Genomic DNA, 20,851 nt, shown 5'->3' on the forward strand with positions numbered 1-20,851 from the left:
TACTGCTTGAAAATTCAGTTCAAGATTAGTTTCATTTAAATTTTTTAGTTTTATCATGATTAGATGTGTCTTTAAGAGTGGTTTCAATAATTTCTAAGAATTCTTATGTTAACTGCTTCCTGGAAGTAAAGTATTTGTTTTAGATTTCCTACAATATTTCTCTATCGATAATTTAATATTACAATTTTCACCAAAAAAATAAGGAGCATTTTTTCAAAATATATTTTTAATTAACAGCTTAAACCGTTTTAAACACTGCATTTTATTTAATACTAGCTGTACCCGACGCGCGTTGCTACGCCAACAAAAAAATACATCATTATACTGATTTTCATGACAATCGGTTGAACGGGGCAGAAGTTGCTACTCTGCAGTGCCACCTGGTGGCGAGTGGCTTCAATGAGCATATTATGCACCTTCTCTGTGGAAAAATACATATATATAGCAATTTTCATAATAATCGGTCCAGGTATCAAGTGAAGCCGTGGCTATACTCAAATTTTGTACTCACGCAGTTTGCAAGATCAATCAATCGCTAAAAATATCAAATAGAAAAAGTTTTAAATCCCCCCGTTGCATGAAAAGCCATAAAACAATAAAGAAAGAATTTATTTGTTCAAACTCAAGAAAAATGGCAACAGCTAACTTCTTATCAATGAGATCTTTCACGCGAATTAATTTCTGCAACCGATAATTTTATTCGTATTTATCCAATGGATTGTGACTTAAATTGGAATAAAAAAGGAACTATCGATCGGATTTTTTTCGAACTGGTCTATAAACATTCCCAGTACCAAAAATAACATACGGTGAAAGTTTCAGCCAAATCTGCCGGGTAGTTTTTGAGTTCATGGATGACATACAGACAAACATTCATTTTTAACACGCTTTTATTAGCTTCACCTGTATGTATGTATGTATGTATGTATCTTGTAACGGAATCTTGCAGCTCAAATTTCGCCCACTTCCTGCGATCGGATTCTTTTGAAATTTGTCACGCGACCTCAAACCCGATGACAATGCAATATTCTATAATCAAATTAATTAATTAACTCTTTTAATTGTTAGTTTCCTCCAATTTTAATCAATATTTTGGCATAAATCCAACAATGTGAAAAAGGAAAATTTAAAAAAAAACTACATTAAAAAAATGCTCGCAAAAATCATTTTAAAATATCTACAAAAACCTTTAATTTTTCTGCATTAGGCAAAATTTGTTCCAATGTTCCAAGGTAATTAGAACATGAAATATAATTGCTTTTAACTAATTTCATGCGAAAATTTAGGTGAGCCTTCAATTGGAAATTCATTGCTGAATCCATTGTTGAACAAAACTTTTATTCAAATGCATCTCAAATTTTCAAAGTAATATAAATATGATTTCCGCAAACATACATGGATGACTCACAGTAGCTTCCCATCGGGGTGCCCTTGTCTTAACTTTAAGATATTACCTCGCGCTCGTTTTATAAATAATTTCGTCAATTCTGGATAAATATTTCAACTGCAAGACTAAAAAACAGAAAAATAAAATAATAGTTTAAAAACTAAAAAAACACGCTTTCGTAGCAAAGTGAACTAAAAAGTGAAAAATAATCTTTGGATGATAGTAGTTGACCAATCACTTAATTTTAATGTAATACAAAAAAGCGTGGGGGGCTTTAATTTCTTCCATTTGTTGTCCAAGCAAAAATGTAAATAGACAGAGCACCCCACACTTTTTTGTATTACATTAAAATTAAGTGATTGGTCAACTACTATCATCCAAAGATTATTTTTCACTTTTTAGTTCACTTTGCTACGAAAGCGTGTTTTTTTAGTTTTTTAAACTATTATTTTTATATATATAGATGTAATGCTTTTCAGGTAGGGCAAAGAAAAGAAGCCATTATCATTGGTAACGTAAATCAGGGAAATTTGGTGAAATTAATCAGGGAAAAGTCAGGGAACTTTTTTTTCCAGTTTCTGTCGCCACCCTGTTGCACAAAACTCCCAATTCTCAAACCCAGTCCCTTGCAACATCACTTTCTGGGCATTTCTGCCTTGCCAAATCTACCATATCCTGGAATTCTTTTTGTCTTGATGGTTTCACATGATGCACTACGAACAAATACAAAAAATTGCACACTTGCCAAGGTCCGTTGTGCGTCACAAATCGCGCACTGTACGTCGGCCTCACCCTGGCAAAGTTCAAGACGTACCCCACATATGCATCCTCGTTCGGAAATACGTCCACCTTTCCAGACAGCTGCACCAGTTTGTGAAGTACATCCAGACTCATGACATACCCTGCACCGCTGACGTAAGGAGCGTATCTGGATCCCCTGTACTCTTTGTCCGATACATACCACCTGCTGGTCGGGTCCCTTATAACTGGAGCTGACCACCTTATACGTCCTGCGTATAGATTCGTTCGAATAGGATTGTACTTCCGAAGGAATTCCGTCAGGAGATGTAAGTTGACGAAACAGTCATCGTCTGTCTTCAGGAGGAACATCGGCTTGCACTGTTTGAAAGCCCATGTGAATCCATGCATAACTTTTGCTGTCAAATTTCGGTAAGTGTCCACGTATGACCCTACGGGTGAAATTTTTCATAGTATTAATTTGTATGCAAATAAAAGTACATAGCATGATGCAGGATCTGTGCTTAGTCTTTAATAAGGAACCCGAGGAGGTCAAATTTACCTAAATTCAAAGAAGCAAATCAGCTGACCAAGATTGAACAGTGAAAGTTAATCACATATACACTGTTAAAACCAGAAGTGCCACAGGGGTAAAGAATTTCACCCTAGGGGGAAAAAACGGTGCCTCAGGGAGCAACGGAGGCTAGGAAGTGTCTTCAAGGTGCTTTTGGTTCCTCAGTGGTTGAACGACGTTAACAAAAGTGCTAAAAAAGCATTCAATAGGAGAGCGACTCCTTGCGCATGCGCTCTGACTTATCGTCCAACGACAACTTCAGTTTGAATGGCGAACGAAGGAAGTTGCAACGAAATTTACTTTCACATTGAATGAAGTACAAAACTGAAAATTTCGTGGATTAATCTTCGAAATCTCGCGTAAGTAAAGGCATTTGATCATATTGTAGCTTTTAGAGCTTTTGAACATATTTAAAGTGTTTAAAGTATGTTAACAACTACTTATTGTTCCGTTACTTTATTAAACATTTAATGTCTTGTTATTTATATCCTGCAAAACTGTTACCTAAAACTATCTATGAGTACTATCTTGAACAACAACAACATTAAAAATAAAAACGTTTAAATCAGCTGGTAATTAAATAGCTAATTCCGGAATAAAAATACATCGACGCGAGCAGCCTATATGTCAATGTCTATTTCTTTTCAGTGAAATAACTACGTAGTGTAAACGAACAGAACAGCGGGGGGGGGGGGGGGGGGGGGGGAACGCGTGAAAATATATCTCTCTCCCTCAGTGTTTGACTCATGAGTTTCACATCGTGTTTTGGTTAACATATCTTAGGCACTATTGCATGAAGCGAATGTAGTTATCTACTCGTTTTTATTTTTAATCTGACGGAAAACTTGACATTGGAAAGAACGGCTTTTAGATTAGTATTTATCTTGTACGCATAAGGATACTCAAATATCGAATCTCATAATAAGTATTGATATGTTATGCTCGATTAAAATTTTAAACGTTAATGAAACGCTTTTATTTTCCCATGATTCTAATCTATAATGTTTCCTAATATTTCTGGTTGTTCCGGCAAATGATTGATAAATTCCTTCCCTGTTCATTTTCAGTACGGATCATGCAGTAAAAGTTGTCAACAACATATTAATTACTGAGCAGTCCAAGTGTGAATGTAAGAAAGTTAGTGCACGAACAGACAAAACTATGTTCGAAAGTTGAAATGTGATCAAATGCCTTCGTATATATAAATCAAAAATAAATAAAACACAATTGTATTCAAAAACTCACACAACACGGGAGATGGGGGAATCTCTATAGGAAGCAATAAAGGCCATTTTTCTCACCTAGGGTACCATCTTTCACCTACGGTGCACGTTGGGTGAAGGGAGCCAGTTTTTCACCCTTGCTAAGGGTGCAATTTCGGCTCTCTTTCGGGTGCCGCTGGTGAACAAGCGTTTCACCCCTGAAAGGTGCGAAACGCAACCTGTAGTTTTAACAGTATATATATCGTAGGATACAATCGTAGGATTCTCTTTCATACGTGTCAATGTACTAAGTCAGAAATACCAAGTTTGCCAGGAGATGAGTTTCAAGTTTTTCTTTTGTGATGATTTGTATTCTGGAATGCGATTTATGGGCATAGCATGTAAAATGAAAAAATTATTAATTTTAATCTTAGTGCTCTGTACCTCTGTATGGAAAATAAAAAGTTGAGTTTAGATCCTGATTTTTGAAAAAAAAACAGGGTGTGTTGTAAAGACACACGATAGAAGTGAGACTCGTGTATTGCTGGGAAACACTAATTATTCATGAATCACTTTTGAATAGCTTAGATTGTGTTTATGATTCATTTATTTACGTACGTGTCACTGTGCATCATCCTCTTTGTTCTTGAGAAGAGAACTTATCGGTGTATGACAGCTAAAATCTTTACTAATAATAAAGCTGAAAGTCTCTCTGTCCGAAGGATATCTGGATGTCTGGATCTCTGTGACGCACATAGCGCCTAGACCGTTCGGCCGATTTTCATGAAATTTGGCACAAAGTTAGTTTGTAGCATGGAGGTGTGCACCTCGAAGCGATTTTCCGAAAATTCGATGTGGTTCTTTTTCTATTCCAATTTTAAGAACAAAAATATAAGATGGACGAGTAAATTACAAAATTATCATAACGTGGAACCGTAACATGGGCACAAGCCAATTGGCGAGATACGAAATTATCATAACGTGGAACCGTAACATGGGTACAAGCCAATTGCCGAGAAAATTCACCATACATTATTTGTAAATATACAGGCGAACCAAAAGACCTTTTAATTTTTCTTTTGCGGGTAAAGCTGTGCGGGTACCACTAGTTAGTAATAAAAACAAAAACTGGATTCTAAATTTTCTAGGAGCTGTGAGAAAACTGCATTAATTGTTGTTCCATGACGTGTGGTTTTTTACATTCATGCACACTTGCAAGGCCCGACTAACTAAAAGTGAGGCCCAAGGCCCACATCAATTTTGAGGTCCCCTGAAGGCTATTATTTAAAAAATGTGTGTGTTTTTTGTATAGTTGTAATGCTATGCATAATTCTTTAAGTAATTTGGGGCCTCTTAGGAAGAGGGGGGGCCCCAGGCCTAGTAGGCCTGTGCGGTAATCAGGCCCTGCACACTTGTGTGCTAACAGATGCTCTGTTGATAACTAACTGCAGTGCTCAGTGATCGTCAAGCCGCACAGTGGGGCGATAATGCCAAAAAGTGCTGAAAAATGTTTTTTAAACCTCTCTCGCTTGTTTGTTTTCACAGGCATTTAATGAACGAGTTTTTTCGATTTGTTTGTGCTCAGGTTCTTAAGTTCGCAGGTTTACGCAGCTAATTCCCTTTCAGGGTCTTTCTATATGACTAATTAATATTAATTTCAAAAAGTACATAAAAGTAAATTTTTTTGTCGAGAAAAAATAGCTTCGAAAAAAATAACCTCGAAAAAAATAACGACGTTAACAAAAGTGCTAAAAAAGCATTCAATAGGAGAGCGACTCCTTGCGCATGCGCTCTGACTTATCGTCCAACGACAACTTCAGTTTGAATGGCGAACGAAGGCAGTTGCAACGAAATTTACTTTCACATTGAATGAAGTACAAAACTGAACATTTCGTGGATTAATCTTCGAAATCTCGCGTAAGTAAAGGCATTTGATCATATTGTAGCTTTTAGAGCTTTTGAACATATTTAAAGTGTTTAAAGTATGTTAACAACTACTTATTGTTCCGTTACTTTATTATCTAGTTTGCGGTGCTGAACAAAACTGATTTTCGGTTTGAATATTCGATTATTCATTTTTTTTTTTTTTTTTTTTTTTGTCCAATTGCTGTCGTTGGACACGAGATATATTAAATATACCCGCCTTTCATAAGAAAAAAAATTATAAACTGCTTAAAAGCAATTTTTTTAAATTCCCGCACTCAAGTTTCTTCATCTGTCTAAATGCTCCCTTTAGCTTTGTAGTAGACGAAGGGCTCTAAAATTCCAGTTCTGGTTGCCTAAGAGGTAGGTCTGTGCTTTGTTATTAATCCACAATTGATTAAAAACAGGAAAAACACAATTTTAAAGCGCTTTTTGCGTTTTCACCCCACTGTGCACCACCTGAACGCAGTTATACACGCAACCATGGACAACAAGAAGGAAAAATAGCGAGAAGAGCGTGTATCTCAATCTTCTCCGACACCCGAAGGCAAGCGAGACACTGCTCCCACTCTAACCGAAACAGTGTTTACCGCCACCATTTTTCGTTACACGAAAAGGTTGTGGGTGTGAATTTTAATGCCCTCGCATAAAAAGTTTCACTTTATAAAAAATAGCTCTTTGCCACCCATGATTTAGATAAGCATATATAAATCCTGAATTAAAAGGTGGTTTCCTTTTGTGGAATGAAAAAAACAAGAAGAACTTAAGTGGAATGAACAAAACATTTGACATAGATTATGTAAAAAAGATTTACAGTAAACTCCCGATTATCAGCGGATTAGGGTGGCACGGTAACCGCGGATAAGTGAAACCGCGGATAATCCGAAGTATAGGTAAAAAACAATACTGCGTATACAATAGCTGAAAAATAGGAATAAAACTCACACATTTTGAAAAGTTATAGGAAAAACAATAACACTGATTCAAAAAAATATATGAGAAAGCTAAAAACATGCAATAACATAATCGTAAGTCACCACCGTTGAAGAAAAAAAAAGTTAAAAGCCCCGCGGATAATCCGAACCGCGGATAATCGGACCGCCGATAATCGGGAGTTTACTGTATTTATTTCTCAAATGCCGGGTCTATTCACCATTAGGTCATTTGACCACGGGTTCTCCAATATCTCCGGCTACACAATTAAAAATATTTAGTGCAGAGCAATCAACCAAATGAGTAGCGTCTATGAGTTGTCTATCTTGTACATAAAGAATGGGCAGGCCGGGCTCCTGGGGTAGGCGGCCGCCTAGGGCAGCAAATGTTGAAGTCGAAACATTATTTTCAAGAATGAATATTTGTTTCAATGCCATAAAATTCACTGTTTTAATGCTAGGAAAAGAAAAGAAAAAAAGGAGTGTTACAGTGTTTGGATGGATATGCAAAACATATTCCGGAATTTAACTAGAAATTCAACTTAACTTTAGAAGCGGCAAATTGCGTGAATTTTCAAGTGCTAGAAAACTTTGGAAAAGTGTCTACAAATCTTGAATTTTAAAATTTCTAGCAAACAGGAGGGGGGGGGGAATTCCAAAATATATCAAATTCAGCTCCTTGTTGGATCATGCATCAAAAATGTAAAAATCATGGTTCTCACGCTTCTGTAACATATTACTTAAGATAAATTTTTGTGACTCATATCTTGCTATTTATTTAATCCCGAATGCAGTATTTTGGAAAAAATTTTGTTAGTGCTTGCTTTTATCTTACTTCCATTTACTACTTGTAATTGAAAACGTTGGTCTAATGAGAAATATATAGTTTATTTTTTTTTCTTTTAAACTTAAAACAGCTGTTTCTTACTAAGTTATAACGATTTTGTAAAAATATACACTCGAGTATTAAAATGTCAGAGACTGGAAAGTGCAATTGAAGCGCTTTAAATAATTTTAATTGTTCTACAGTCCTTGAAAATAATTAGATATGCCTTTGAAACTTCTAAACAAAGATTTTTTGCTTCTATTTTATTTCTTACTAGCCGCCTGCGGCGACCAGCTGGTCCGCCTTTTTACGCCAGGGGTGCCGCCTTCGGCGGCTGCTTAAACAATTTAGCGACGACATTAATCAATGTTTTTCTCTATAAATCAGTATTACCATTCGTTTTTTTACGCCAATGTTGCCGCCATCGGCGGCTGCTTAAATAAATTTCGTGGCGGTGTCAGTCAATCTATATCTATCTATATCATTAATAATTTGAATAAAATATTTTCTAGATCTGTCTCCAGTTTCGTCGTTTGGAATATTTTTAAAGGAGGGGGAGGGGAGACACAAACGACGTACTCTTCATGCAAATTTTGTCGAAAAACAACAAAAAGCACTTCCACTTTTATGTGAAAGCATTGTTTTTTCAAAGTCATGGTGTATGTGGGGGAGGGAGGGGCATTGACACCCAATGTGCAAGCAGCCACCTACGGCGGCTGTTTGGCTAACTTGTCATTTACCTTTTTACTTCAAGTTTGCCGCCTTCGGCGGTTGTTTAAATAAATTTGGCAGCAGTATTAATCAATCCATCCCTATCTTTTTTTTGTGCCATTCACATTTTTACGCCAAGATTGCCGCCTTCGGCGGCTATCTACCTTTACAATCTATCTCTGCATTTTCTTATCCATCTCTATTTATTTTGACCTCCTCACCCATTTCCTAATAAAAACAAAGAACACTCAAAAAACCGCTTTTTTTCATTTAAGTAGAGCAAAAAAAAAAAAAAAAAAGCTCAAATTCCCCGCAGTGTGCAAAAAATAGCGTTTGACAAAGATAAAAAAAATCTCGTTGTTTTTATTGAATTAATGCACACAACTATGAAATGTAACGTAATATAGATACAGCGAAAGGTCCAGCTTGGGGGGGGGGGGGGGAGGATGGAAAAAGAAATAAATGCAAAAAAAAAAAGGAAAGAAAAAAAGCAAGCGCTGCCGAAAAAACACGTGGTCATCACGTCAGAAAATGAAGTAAGCTATATAATAAAAAAAAAAGATTAACATTGCTTGCGATTAAGATTCCATCGTAAATATCGAATCGAAATCCAAGTAGTGACGTCACAGGCATAAGAGATTGAAGAACGCTTTTTTCAACCGATGCGTGAAAAGATATGATGTGTTCAGCATTAAAAAAATTGTATAAAAAAAACTATTGCGTATTTTTAAGAACTTTTTTTTCTGAAGAGGGCGAAATGTTTTTACTATTACCAACTTAAATTTTAGAAATGAGGCTTTGATTCTTCTCGCAGGATGATATTAGAAAAAAATAAAACCCAGGAAAACATGCAAATTAAAGGTTTTTTCAAAAATTCATAAAAAATACAAAAATTGCTCTATCTTCAAAATTTTTTTGTTCATCATATTTAAAATTAAATTTCCGACACTATAGTACCAAAAATATTTGTCTAGCGCGATTGGTTCGGGGTCTGTGAGGTTAAAAGTACTAAAAAGTGCTAAAAATCACATAAAACATTAAATAACTTTTTTTCTAATTAAAATATCAAAAATCGAAGCCCGAGGTGCACAACTTCAGCAAAAACTACACCTGTATACCAAATTTCATCTTTCTAGGCCTTACCGTTTTCCCGGGATGCGCGCCACACACACACAAACATCTTATTTTATTATATGTACTAGCCGCCTGCGGCGACCAGCTGGTCCGCCTTTTTACGCCATTCGCCTTTTTGCGCCAGAGTTGCCGCCTTCGGCGGCTACTTAGAAAATTTAGCGACGGTATTAATCAATGTTTTTCGCTTTTTTCTCAATATTATCATTCGCCATTTTACACCGAAGTTGCCGCCTTCGGCGGCTACTTAAACAAATTTCGTGGCGGTATCAATCAATCTATATCTATCTATATCATTAGTAGTTTGAATAAAATTTTTTCTAGATCTATCTCCAGTTCTGTCGTTTGGAATATTTTTAAAGGAGGGGGAGACACAAACGACGTACCCTTCATGCAAATTTTGTCGAAAAATAACAAAAAGCACTTCCACTTTTATGTGAAAGCATTGTTTTTTCAAAGTCATGGTGTGTGTGTGGGGGGGGGGGGGGGGTCACTAACACTCCGTTGAAATTCCTTAAATGACGGGCATGCCTCTTTCTTGCTGTCCATCTACTATATCGACCTCTACATTTGTCTATCTATCAAGCTATACGATCTGTGCATATCTACCTCCTGACAGCACAATCGTTTTTTATTTATATAAGTATTAATTCGAAAACAAAATCATTTTTTGTCCACTCAACCTCTATCTATTTCTTGCTGTCCATCTACTATATCGACCTCTACATTTGTCCATCTATCAATCTATACGATCTGCGCATATCTATCTCCTGACAGTACAATCTTTTTTTTATTTATATAAGTATTAATTCGAAAACAAAAACATTTTTTATCCACTCAACCTCTATCTGTCTTTGTATCTACCTAACCTAACCGCCAATTCGTAACAGAAACGAAGATCATGCAAAAAATCGCGGGCTTTATTTAATCAAAATAGCCCTCAAAAATAAAGGCTCTATGTTCCCCGTAGTGTTCAAAAAGTAGCGCTTGCAAAAAAAAAAAAAAAAAAAAAAAAAAGGTGAAGCGAAGGCAAACGATTTCAGTTGGATCACGTGATGAGGTAAACTCGGAACTCAGCCGGCAAGCGAACAGCTCGCGTTGTGTTCGCATATTGACCGATCCCAAGCGGTAATTCTGTAGACGTGCTAATTCTTTCGAGAACACTAGATGGCATCACTATTTTATTGTTTATTTCATGTCAGTTTAGCTTTGTTTTTAGTGTGTGAGAAGAAGATATTAAAAGTAATCAGTCAGTGCACCTACTGATGTGTAATTAACCAATTAATTAAGAAATAAAATACCTTAAAACTTCATAGCTAATATAATTACTATTTTTTTTTAAATTAAAAAATAAAAATCTTAATGTAGAAATTCAAGAGAAAATGATCTATGATACCTTATCATGTGTCGATAGGTTTTATGACGGGTACAACATATATTTAATGCTCAAAAGTTTACTTTTCATGTTGAAAATTACATTGGCTCTTTTTTTTCATATATAATGGGGCATTTAACATAAAATGAAAATGATTATTTTTTTGAAAAAAAATTCTGTTCTGTTTTATTCAAATAATCATGCTTTTAATTCTGTCCCTCCTGCTCCCCCTCAGTTCTTATATTATCAAAATTAAAAAACAAATTATGGTTCAATGTTTCTGATTATGAGCTCAAAAATAATTTCAAGAAAAGATCATCATTACCCTTATCAACTTAATATAAATAAATAAAAAGGCAAATTGAGAACCAGAAACTGGTATTGGATTGTAAACTACTAACCAGGCTGGTCTTATTCATGCAATCTGCATACATATCCTCCAGACAGCATGGTTATCCCACCCAGAGGCTGCTGTTTTGCCCTTGTTATGAACTCATCAGTTTGGAACAGTCAGTAACCATGCTGGACGCAAATATCCTCTTATTGGTGCTCAGAGTACCAACAGACTGGCAGTTAAATTAAATTAAGAAACCCAGCGAGAAACACCAGCATTGTGTTCTTGGGTATTAAGGAGTAAGTTACTGCCTTAAGCCAGAGCTAAGGCAGAACTACAGTTAAACCTCTTGTTAAACCGCCCCTCGAAAAACCACCACAGTCGTAATTCGCCAAGGAAGATTATTTAAAAAAAGTTGTGCATAGAAATGTAATACAAATTCTCTCATTAAATTGCCACCCCTCTGTCCAGTACTGGACAACACCGCAGTCTCTGGATGAGATAACTGGGCTGTTGGTATATTGCATGTAGCACTCTTTCGAGATTTTTTTTATGAAAGCTGCTGAATTATTTCATAAACATATATTAATAAACATATTATATATACATTTAATTGAAAGTAACTTGCCTTTGTATTGTAATTGTCAATTTAGCAGTGCATCCTGTACAGAGCCTGATCATTCTGATATTGGACATGGGGCACAATTCTATTTCAGGGCCCCCTTAAGGCCCGACAAAGGTTTTTGAGAACACTGGGCATGAAATTCATTTTGTGCTCCACCCCTCCTATTCCTGCTTATTCTATGTAATGAAGCTATAAAATATTTCGATACTTGCGTATTAGCACAGCCATGCTAAATTTGGTGGTACCTCATGTCAAAATATAGTACTATATATTTAACAAGTAGAAGTGATATAGTATACAATAATTGTTAAAGATGTAGTTGCACTTTGCCCATTGCAGTAAACCGTAAATATTCAAGTTATCTATGATATAACTTTTAATAGTAAATACAGACTAAACTTGGAGTGGTTTTAGGATTTGCACAGAGATCAAGTTTTTAAGGGGAATTATTATCAACAAATAAGAGATTTTTTTCCTTGTCTTAGCATTTGCAAAAATATCAATGACATCATTGCACTCTAGATTCTGAGGAAAATTATTATTTATTTTGAATTAGCATGATAAATAAAGGGGATTTTGGGACCCCTGAAATCTAAGAGGAGGGGCCTGTGCCACGCATGCCCCTGCGGTAATCAGGCTCTGATCCTGTATGCTTTGAAGGACCATCCCCTGGTCTTATGTCTGTCTTATGCACACAGCGATAGCTGATTTTGTATTTATTAAATCTCCCTTATTTCGGATATGTTGTTGCAACACGCCAAGTACTTTTTGTATCTTCACTGTATTGCTGTAACCAGTTCTGTGTATAAAATTAACAAGCATATTTTAGTTAAATCTGTATAAGCCGTTCAAAAGAGAAATTAATTCAATTTCTATTAAAACACAAATACAATTTTAAAAATCTTTAACCTAAAAAGGCCCAACATAGCAATTAAGTAACGAACGTGTAAGTATTGGTGAAAAAACAACAAAACGTAAAGAACAAACTAAACAGAAAATTAATTTTAAAAAATGCTGCAAAACATGGGTAAATAAAACTAAGGGGAATATGTTCCCCTCTCCCCCCAAAAGGAAGCGATCACACCCCCATCACCAAATATATATATATATATATATATATATATATATATATATATATATATATATATATATATATATATATATATATATATATATATAGTGTGCGTGTGTTTCTTGCAAAATAAATAAATAAATAAATAAACTAGAAAGCCTATTGGAGTACTTTTGTAAAAGAGCTGTTCTGACTTACATTTTCACACTATATATATGTACTTCCCCCCAATACTGCATATAATGTTATCTAATTGATATAGTTGTAGCAATTTAGACCGTTGATTAAATTATTAATTACAACGTTAAACCTATAGGCACATGGATTGTCACATTTTTTTCAATTCCAATAATTTAAATCGGCTGTTCTGTCCCTTTAATAACATTTTTTTTTTCGGGATTATCCGCAATTAAATTAAGAAAAAAAATTAAAACTTACATTTGCAGCATTTTTATCAGTGATTTCTTTGACTCTGAAAGTTAAATTTTCATTTTGATCGTTTGTAATATTAATATTTGAATAAGTAAAGCCGGATGGTAGGCTATCCATGGTTAAAATTTCAAAAGACATAAGACATTTTTGAAAAGAGCGCAAAAAATGATGAAAAAGTAGTGGCGCCATCTATCGAGCACGCAAGAAACCAAGCCGTCTTACATAACATAGCGTAGCTTACAGAATTACCGCTTGGGAACGGTCGATATGCGTTGTGTTCTGCCATTAAAAAAATTGTAAAAAAAAAAACTATTGCGTATTTTTCAAAACTTTTTTCTTCTGAAGGGGGCGGAATGTTTTTACTATTACCAACTAAAATGTTAGAATTGAGGGTTCAATACTTGTCGCAGGATGGGTTTCGAAAAAAACTAAACCCAGAAAAAAATGTACAATAAAGGTTTTTTCAAAAATCTATAAAAAAGACAAAAATTGCTCTATCTTCAAAATTTTTTCATTCATCATATTTAAAATTAAATTTCCTACACAATAGTGTAAAAAATATCCGTCTGGCGCGATTGGTTCGGGATCTGTGAGGTCAAAAGTACTAAAAAGTGCTAAAAATAACATAAAACATTAAATAACTTTTTTTCTAATTAAAATATCAAAAATCGAAGCCCGAGGTGCACAACTTCAGCAAAAACTACACCTGTATACCAAATTTCATCTTTCTAGGCCTTACCGTTTTCCCGGGATGCGCGCCACAAACACACACACACACACACACAAACATCTTATTTTATTATATGTATAGATAGATAGATAGAAGATCAAGTAAATAAATTTTGAATTATTTAAATGCGCACAGTAAATTATTTTCTAAATCTGTACAAAATTTCTTTTGAAGCATTTTTTACTATTGATCTTTTTATATTTAATGCAGTGTTTTATTTGTCGGAGGGTTGAAAGGGTGATCAAAAACTAATTTTACCGAAAGCCGATTGAATACATTACCTTTTTTCCTCCCTGAATTCTCTCTGTTTTGATTGCTCTTATTTGTTAGTCGAATCAAAAACAAGTTTTACTGTGCATTTGCAAAAAAGCATATACCTTTTTTAGAAAAATTGTTTGCCTATTTTTTCCTGATATTTTGTAGGGCCCCATTCCTGAAATAGCTTAGGGCCCCGTTTGGTCTAAATCTGGCCCTGGCCAAAAGATGCACTACTTTTGGCAAAAAAGATAATTTAAAGTGTACCAATGCTTGGATATGCAAAACCCAGTTTGGAATTTAACTAGAAACTCACTTTGATTTTAAGAACTTTACTATTATTACTTTCTTCTATATCTAATATATAGAAGAAAGTATTGGATTCGTGCAAATTTTCGAATTTCGAATTTTGACGGATTCGAACGTTTTGAGGTGTGCTGAGTCCATTTCGACCATTTTTGGAAAATGTCTGTCTGTCTGTGTGTGTGTATGTGTGTGTGTGTGTGTGTATGTGTGTGTGTCACGTCTGTGTGTGACCAGTTTTTTGTGGCCGCTCTACAGCAAAAACTACCGCATGAAATCGAACGAAAGTTTGTACACATATGTGCCCCTATGTGAACTTCTGCCCATTGGTTTTTGGCGCGAATTCCTCCATGGGGGGTGGAGCAATGGGACGTTTTTTGAGTTACGTGTGCTTACTATTCCTCAGGAAGTAACTGGCGGAATCAAACAAAATTTAGTCCATATGTTGCCATTAACAGGAACAGGTGCTGATTCAATTTTGGTGCCAATAGCTCGAACGGGGGTTGAGCTATAGAACGTTTTTTGTCGTCAATTGTGACTGCTGTATCTCAAGAAATAATGAACGGAATGGAAGAAAAATTGATCGGCAAGTAGCCCTTAGTGGGTATAACAACTGATTTTATTTTGGTGTCAACAGCTAAAAAGGGGGTAGCGCAATCGCCCGTTCTTTTTTTCCATTGTGAGTGCCCTATCTCAAGAAGTAATGCTACGTTCTGGTTGAAATTTGGAATATATGTGAATCCATATGTAAACAGGCTTTGGTTCAATTTTGACGCCAATCGCTCCAAGAGGTGTTAATTTATTTATTTTTTCGAATAAAAATATTTTTATTAATGCAACAATAAGAAAGATAAATCGTAATAGATTGTCGTCTGCGTATTTCTCGTGATTTTAATTGTATGGAAATGATAGGAAATATTATCTCAATGATTTAAAATTTTTAACTGTTGCCATCTTGCGTTTGTTAACAAGTGAAATATTTGTAATTACTTCAAGCAAGGCTTTTAAAATAACTTTCAATTTTCGCTCTTTGCTTTGCTTTCGCAATAATTCAGACATTGGGATGGTCGTCAAGTTTTTGCATGTGTCATTTTGTTTTTGTTGGGAATATTGCTTCCTCGTCAAGCATGGGGAGGGATCAGAAAAAAAAAAAAAGAAAAATATAGAAGAAAGTTTCGTGGTGGCCACAACATACTAGTTTTTATTTTATTAACATATTATTTAATAAAGTTATTTTAATTCAATAGGGGGAGGGGAGGGACGGCACTTGTTAATATCGCCTAGGGCAATACTAGAGCCGGCCCTGAGAACGATTTGGAGAATCCGTCAGGTAAAAAAAGAGTACAAATAGGCATTTTGACAATCGTGTCTCGTTGAAAGTCTATAAAAACAACCACAGTAGTGGTTCGAGGAGAATTCGAATGTAAAACGTTTCGCACAATTTTCTCCAGGATTTCCCCAAATTTCGTCAGTTGACAGGGAAGCAACAGACAAACGATGTAAAATAGATTTTGTTGTTTGGGTATTTTGAAGGTACGTTTTGAAGGATTCAAATAAATGCAAATTACAAGCATGCAGAAAATTTAAAGAGAAGATTTAAGATAAAAAGAAAGAGGAAATTTTAAAGATAAAATTAAAAATTGAAGTATGCGGAAGAATGGCTTCGAAGTCGAAATATAGGTCTGGGGGGGGGGGGGGGAGTTCCTGAAGCTCATACGATGAAATGAGCGTTGTGCGGTCCATTTACTGATTGTATGACTGTTGCCCTGATTTTGCTGGGTGACTATTAGAACTAATATTTCGCTCAAATGACTTTTAGGGTCATATTTCGCTTCAATAGCTATTAGGTTTGGTTAAGGTAAATAAACACAACTCTATTGCCGAACTTGTGATCATTTTTGAAACTAAGTCATTGAGAAATAGAGATTAGGCAACATAAAGAAAACATTCTTAAAGTTTCGCGTGTTTACAAACAATAGTGTAGGCGTCATCGCTCTCTGAAGAGGACACTGAAAAAAGTTGTTTTTTGAAGCTAAGATATCCTCCATTTTCCTCTCCAGCAAGTTTATTTAAATGCGAAATAACTGGTTTCGTTTCAACTAGTTTGATTCTTTATGCGAAAGGTTGCTAAGAGCATTTAGTTATGAATTTCATCTTTCGTGCTTTTTTGATGCGGAATTTAGGTGTTTTCATAATCCATGTACAGCGTGCATGCTGTACTCTGAGGAAAATGGAAACAACTGAGTTTGTCACTTTCATATTTTTTTGGAAGAATAAATGTTCTTGTAAATGACACTTTTGTGTGTATTTTACATAAATTTAAGCGCATAATTAATTTTTTGTCTGATTTTTCTTTTTAAATGACCTATGGGCCGCATATTGAATGTTGTAGGTACAGAAACTTTAAAGTTTCTAAACTGATTGCATATATCGCCATTATCTACCACATGAAATTCATTGAGAAATAAACCACTGTTTCCGCTTTCCCACGGACAGCGGTGTAGTTAGATAAAAATTGGGTGGAAACTCATCCTGGGTTTGGTGTAACTTGACAACAGAAAAGGTGCTCTCTCATTTCAGCTCTAGCAAAGAGCAGTAGATTTAATATTGCCAAATCAGTTGCCTTAGTTTGAAACCTCACCATTCTTTTTTGAGTCAACCTGAATTGGTACTTACGCAAAGGCATCTAGCTAGACTTTACAACTTGCTCTTTCATTGAAGCTCCACCAAAGAGTTGTAGATCTAATATTCCCTAATCAGTAGTTTATAAAACCTCACCATTCTTTTTGAGTCAACCTATTTACTTACGCAAAGACATCTAGCTAGACTTTACAACTTGCTCTTTCATTCAAGCTCCACCAAAGAGTAGTAAATCTAATATTCCCTAATCGGTAGCCTTATTATGAAATGAAACCTCGCCATTCTTTTTGAGTCAACCTGTATTGTTACTTACGCAAAGACATCTAGCTAGACGTAGCAACTTGCTCCTTCATTCAAGCTCTACCAAAAAGTTGTAGATCCAAGATTCCTCTTATTATGAAACCCCCTGAATCAACCTATACGGTTGTAAGACATCTAGCAAAACTTAACAACTCGCTCTTTCATTCAAGCTCCACCAAAGAACTGTAGATTCAAGATTCCTCTTTTTGAAACCCCACCATTCTTTTTGAGTCAACCTGTACTGTTACTTACCTAATAAGACATCTCCATATTGCTCATTTTCATTCTGTGTTAGGACGTTCAGAAACTTCGTTGTGGATAGACCTATGAGGAACACCGTCTTAGCATGTGTTCGCGTGATCCAATGCTTCTGTCTCTCGGAACCAGCCCAAGTTTTCCTGATCGCATTTCTGCGTTCGAAGTTTTCTGGTGCTGACGCCACCAGTACCAGCAGAAAGGGCTTGCTGGAGCAGTGAGGCTGTTCCTCGAAAAGATCTTCGATGTGCCAAATCGGTGTCTTAGTCGCGACCGAAAGGACTTCTACAGAATGGTTGAGATTAGCCATTTCCTTCGGTTCCATCGTGGTTTCATTCTTGAGGGTCTTCAGGTAATGCATCAACATGTGGCCTTGCAACGCTCTTTGATTGAGCAGGTTGTTGATCGATATCAATCTTCGCATTTCTATCGATATGAATGAAACGATTGTCAGAACTGCCATGGCCAACATGATCCAAGCTATCGCTTTTCGGGGCATAATGCACAAAGCATTTGGTGCCACTTTTGAATACCGTTTCATGATTGAGTGTGGTGGTATGGACGTGTGATTTCGTATGTCTGATCGAAGTTTTCTTATTTTTTCATTCTGTTGATCCATTATTTCTAAAGGAATTTGTTTACTCTTTCTACAGTATAATTACTAATTTTCACCTGAGTTAAAGATTTAGTTTCTTACGAAGTAGGCAATGTTCATACATAAATATTTCATCGTTACTACAGTTCTAAGTTGTTCGTATGTACTTTTACATCAGGTACGAAAGGTTGAACTTTGTTAAGAATTTTTTTTTCATTCCCTTTAAGGTTTTTTAGCGCAAATGTGAAGAGTCACTATTAATACCTTCACAGTATCTGCGATGTATTTATTTTCCTCTTACGTCAAAGTAGTTCTGGTAAGCACATCAATACTTCGGCATCAATTACAAAAAATATTCAACTTCAAAATTCCATATTTTGATTCTAAATTCTTTTTAACTCTCGTTTTAAATTTTCTGTGATAACAAATGCCCTTTTCTACCTTCAAAGTTTTATTTTTCAAAACATCTCTTTTTTTTTCATTAAAACACTTTTTATGAATCTAAAAAATTTTCGGGCACTATTTTTAACTGCAATTGCCTTTGTATTTAACTCCAATTTTATTTATTCCTCATTGAAATATTTTCCACGAAAGAGAGCTCCGTTAATATGACGGCCTTGTTACACGATTTAAGACTCTGAAGAGCCATTTGATGCTTGTATCTCCAGATTAGAATATGTAATTTTTGCTATAGTTTAAGAAGTTAATGTGCACAAGCAGTCGATTTTCAGGAACTTCAAAAACACTTGAGTGGAAAGCGAATGACTAAATCGTTACAAATTGATCATTCACATTTTCAAAAAGAGAATTCTCGACGTGATCTTTGCACTATGAATTGTGGCTGATCTCATTTCCTTCTTGAAATCTAAAAAATAACGAAAAAAATTATTTCTTGAAGTTTTAAGGAGCAAAATCTAAGCTGCTACAAAACTTCTAAAAGTCTACTCATTTTTTCTATGTTTTTACTTCCTTTTACAAACTAGTATGTTGTGGCCATCACGAAACTTTCTTCTATATTTTTCTTCTTTTTTTTTTCTGATCCCTCCCTATGCTTGACGAGGAAGCAATATTCCCAACAAAAACAAAATGACACATGCAAAAACTTGACGACTATCCCAATGTCTGAATTATTGCAAAAGCAGAGCAAAGAGCGAAAATTGAAAGTTATTTTAAAAGCCTTGCTTGAATGAATTACAAATATTTTATTTGTTAACAAACATAAGATGGCAACAGTTAAAAATTTTAAATCATTGAGATAATATTTCCGATCATTTCCATACAATTAAAATCACGAGAAATACGCAGACGACAATCTATTACGATTTATCTTTCTTATTGTTGCATTAATAAAAATATTTTTATTCGCAAAAAAAAAAAAATAATAATAAAAATAAACACCTCTTGGAGCGATCGGCGTCAAAATAGAACCAAAGCCTGTTTACATATGGATTCACATATATTCCAAATTTCAACCAGAACGTAGCATTACTTCTTGAGATAGGGCACTCAAAATGGAAAAAAAGAACGGGTGATTGCGCTACCCCCTTTTTAGCTGTTGACACAAAAATAAAATCAGTTCTTATACCCACTAAGGACTACTTGCCGATAAATTTTTCTTTCATTCCGTTCATTATTTCTTGAGATACAGCAGTCACAATTGACGACAAAAAACGTTCTATAGCTCAACCCCCGTTTGAGTTATTGACACCAAAATTGAATCAGCACCTGTTCCTGTTAATACCAACATATGGACCAAATTTTGTTTTATTCCGCCAGTAACTTCCTGAGGAATAGCAAGCACGCGTAACTCGAAAAACGTCCCATTGCTCCACCCCCCTTGGAGGAATTCGCGCCAAAAACTAATGGGCACAAGTTCACATAGGGGCACATATGTGTACTAAATTTCGTTCGATTTCATGCGGTAGTTTTTGTTGTAGAGCGGCCACAAAAAACTGGTCACACACAGACGTGACACACATACATACACACACACACACACACACATACATACATACACACACACACACAGACAGACAGACATTTTCCAAAAATGGTCGAAATGGACTCAGCACACCTCAAAACGTTCGAATCCGTCAAAATTCGAAATTCGAAAATTTGCACGAATCCAATACTTTCTTCTATATATTAGATATAGAAGAAAGTAAAAATCACGAGAAATACGCAAACGACAATCTATTACGATTTATCTTTCTTATTGTTGCATTAATAAAGCTATTTTTATGCGCAAAAAAAAAAAAAATATATATATATACACCTCTTGGAGCGATTGGCGTCAAAATAGAACCAAAGCCTGTTTACATATGGATTCACATATATTCCAAATTTCAACCAGAACGTAGCATTACTTCTTGAGATAGGGCACTCACAATGGAAAAAAAGAACGGGCGATTGCGCTACCCCCTTTTTAGCTGTTGACACCAAAATAAAATCAGCTCTTATACCCACTAAGGGCTACTTGCCGATAAATTTTTCTTTCATTCCGTTCATTAT

General features: G+C 35.3%; 1 protein-coding gene across 1 annotated transcript; it reads right to left on the bottom strand.

Annotated features, from left to right (window-relative positions):
• Nucleotides 1-1,909: 1,909 nt before the first annotated feature.
• Nucleotides 1,910-18,169, bottom strand: LOC129217810 (beta-1,3-galactosyltransferase 5-like). The gene is made up of 2 exons (XM_054852150.1): nt 17,743-18,169; nt 1,910-2,577 (listed from the first exon to the last, which is right to left on the bottom strand). The coding sequence occupies exons 1-2, from the start codon at nt 18,167-18,169 to the stop codon at nt 2,000-2,002; spliced, it is 1,005 nt and encodes a 334-aa protein (XP_054708125.1). The 3' UTR covers nt 1,910-1,999.
• Nucleotides 18,170-20,851: the final 2,682 nt, after the last annotated feature.

Source organism: Uloborus diversus, chromosome 2, assembly GCF_026930045.1.
Source record: "Uloborus diversus isolate 005 chromosome 2, Udiv.v.3.1, whole genome shotgun sequence".
Classification (NCBI taxonomy): Eukaryota; Metazoa; Arthropoda; class Arachnida; order Araneae; family Uloboridae; genus Uloborus; species Uloborus diversus.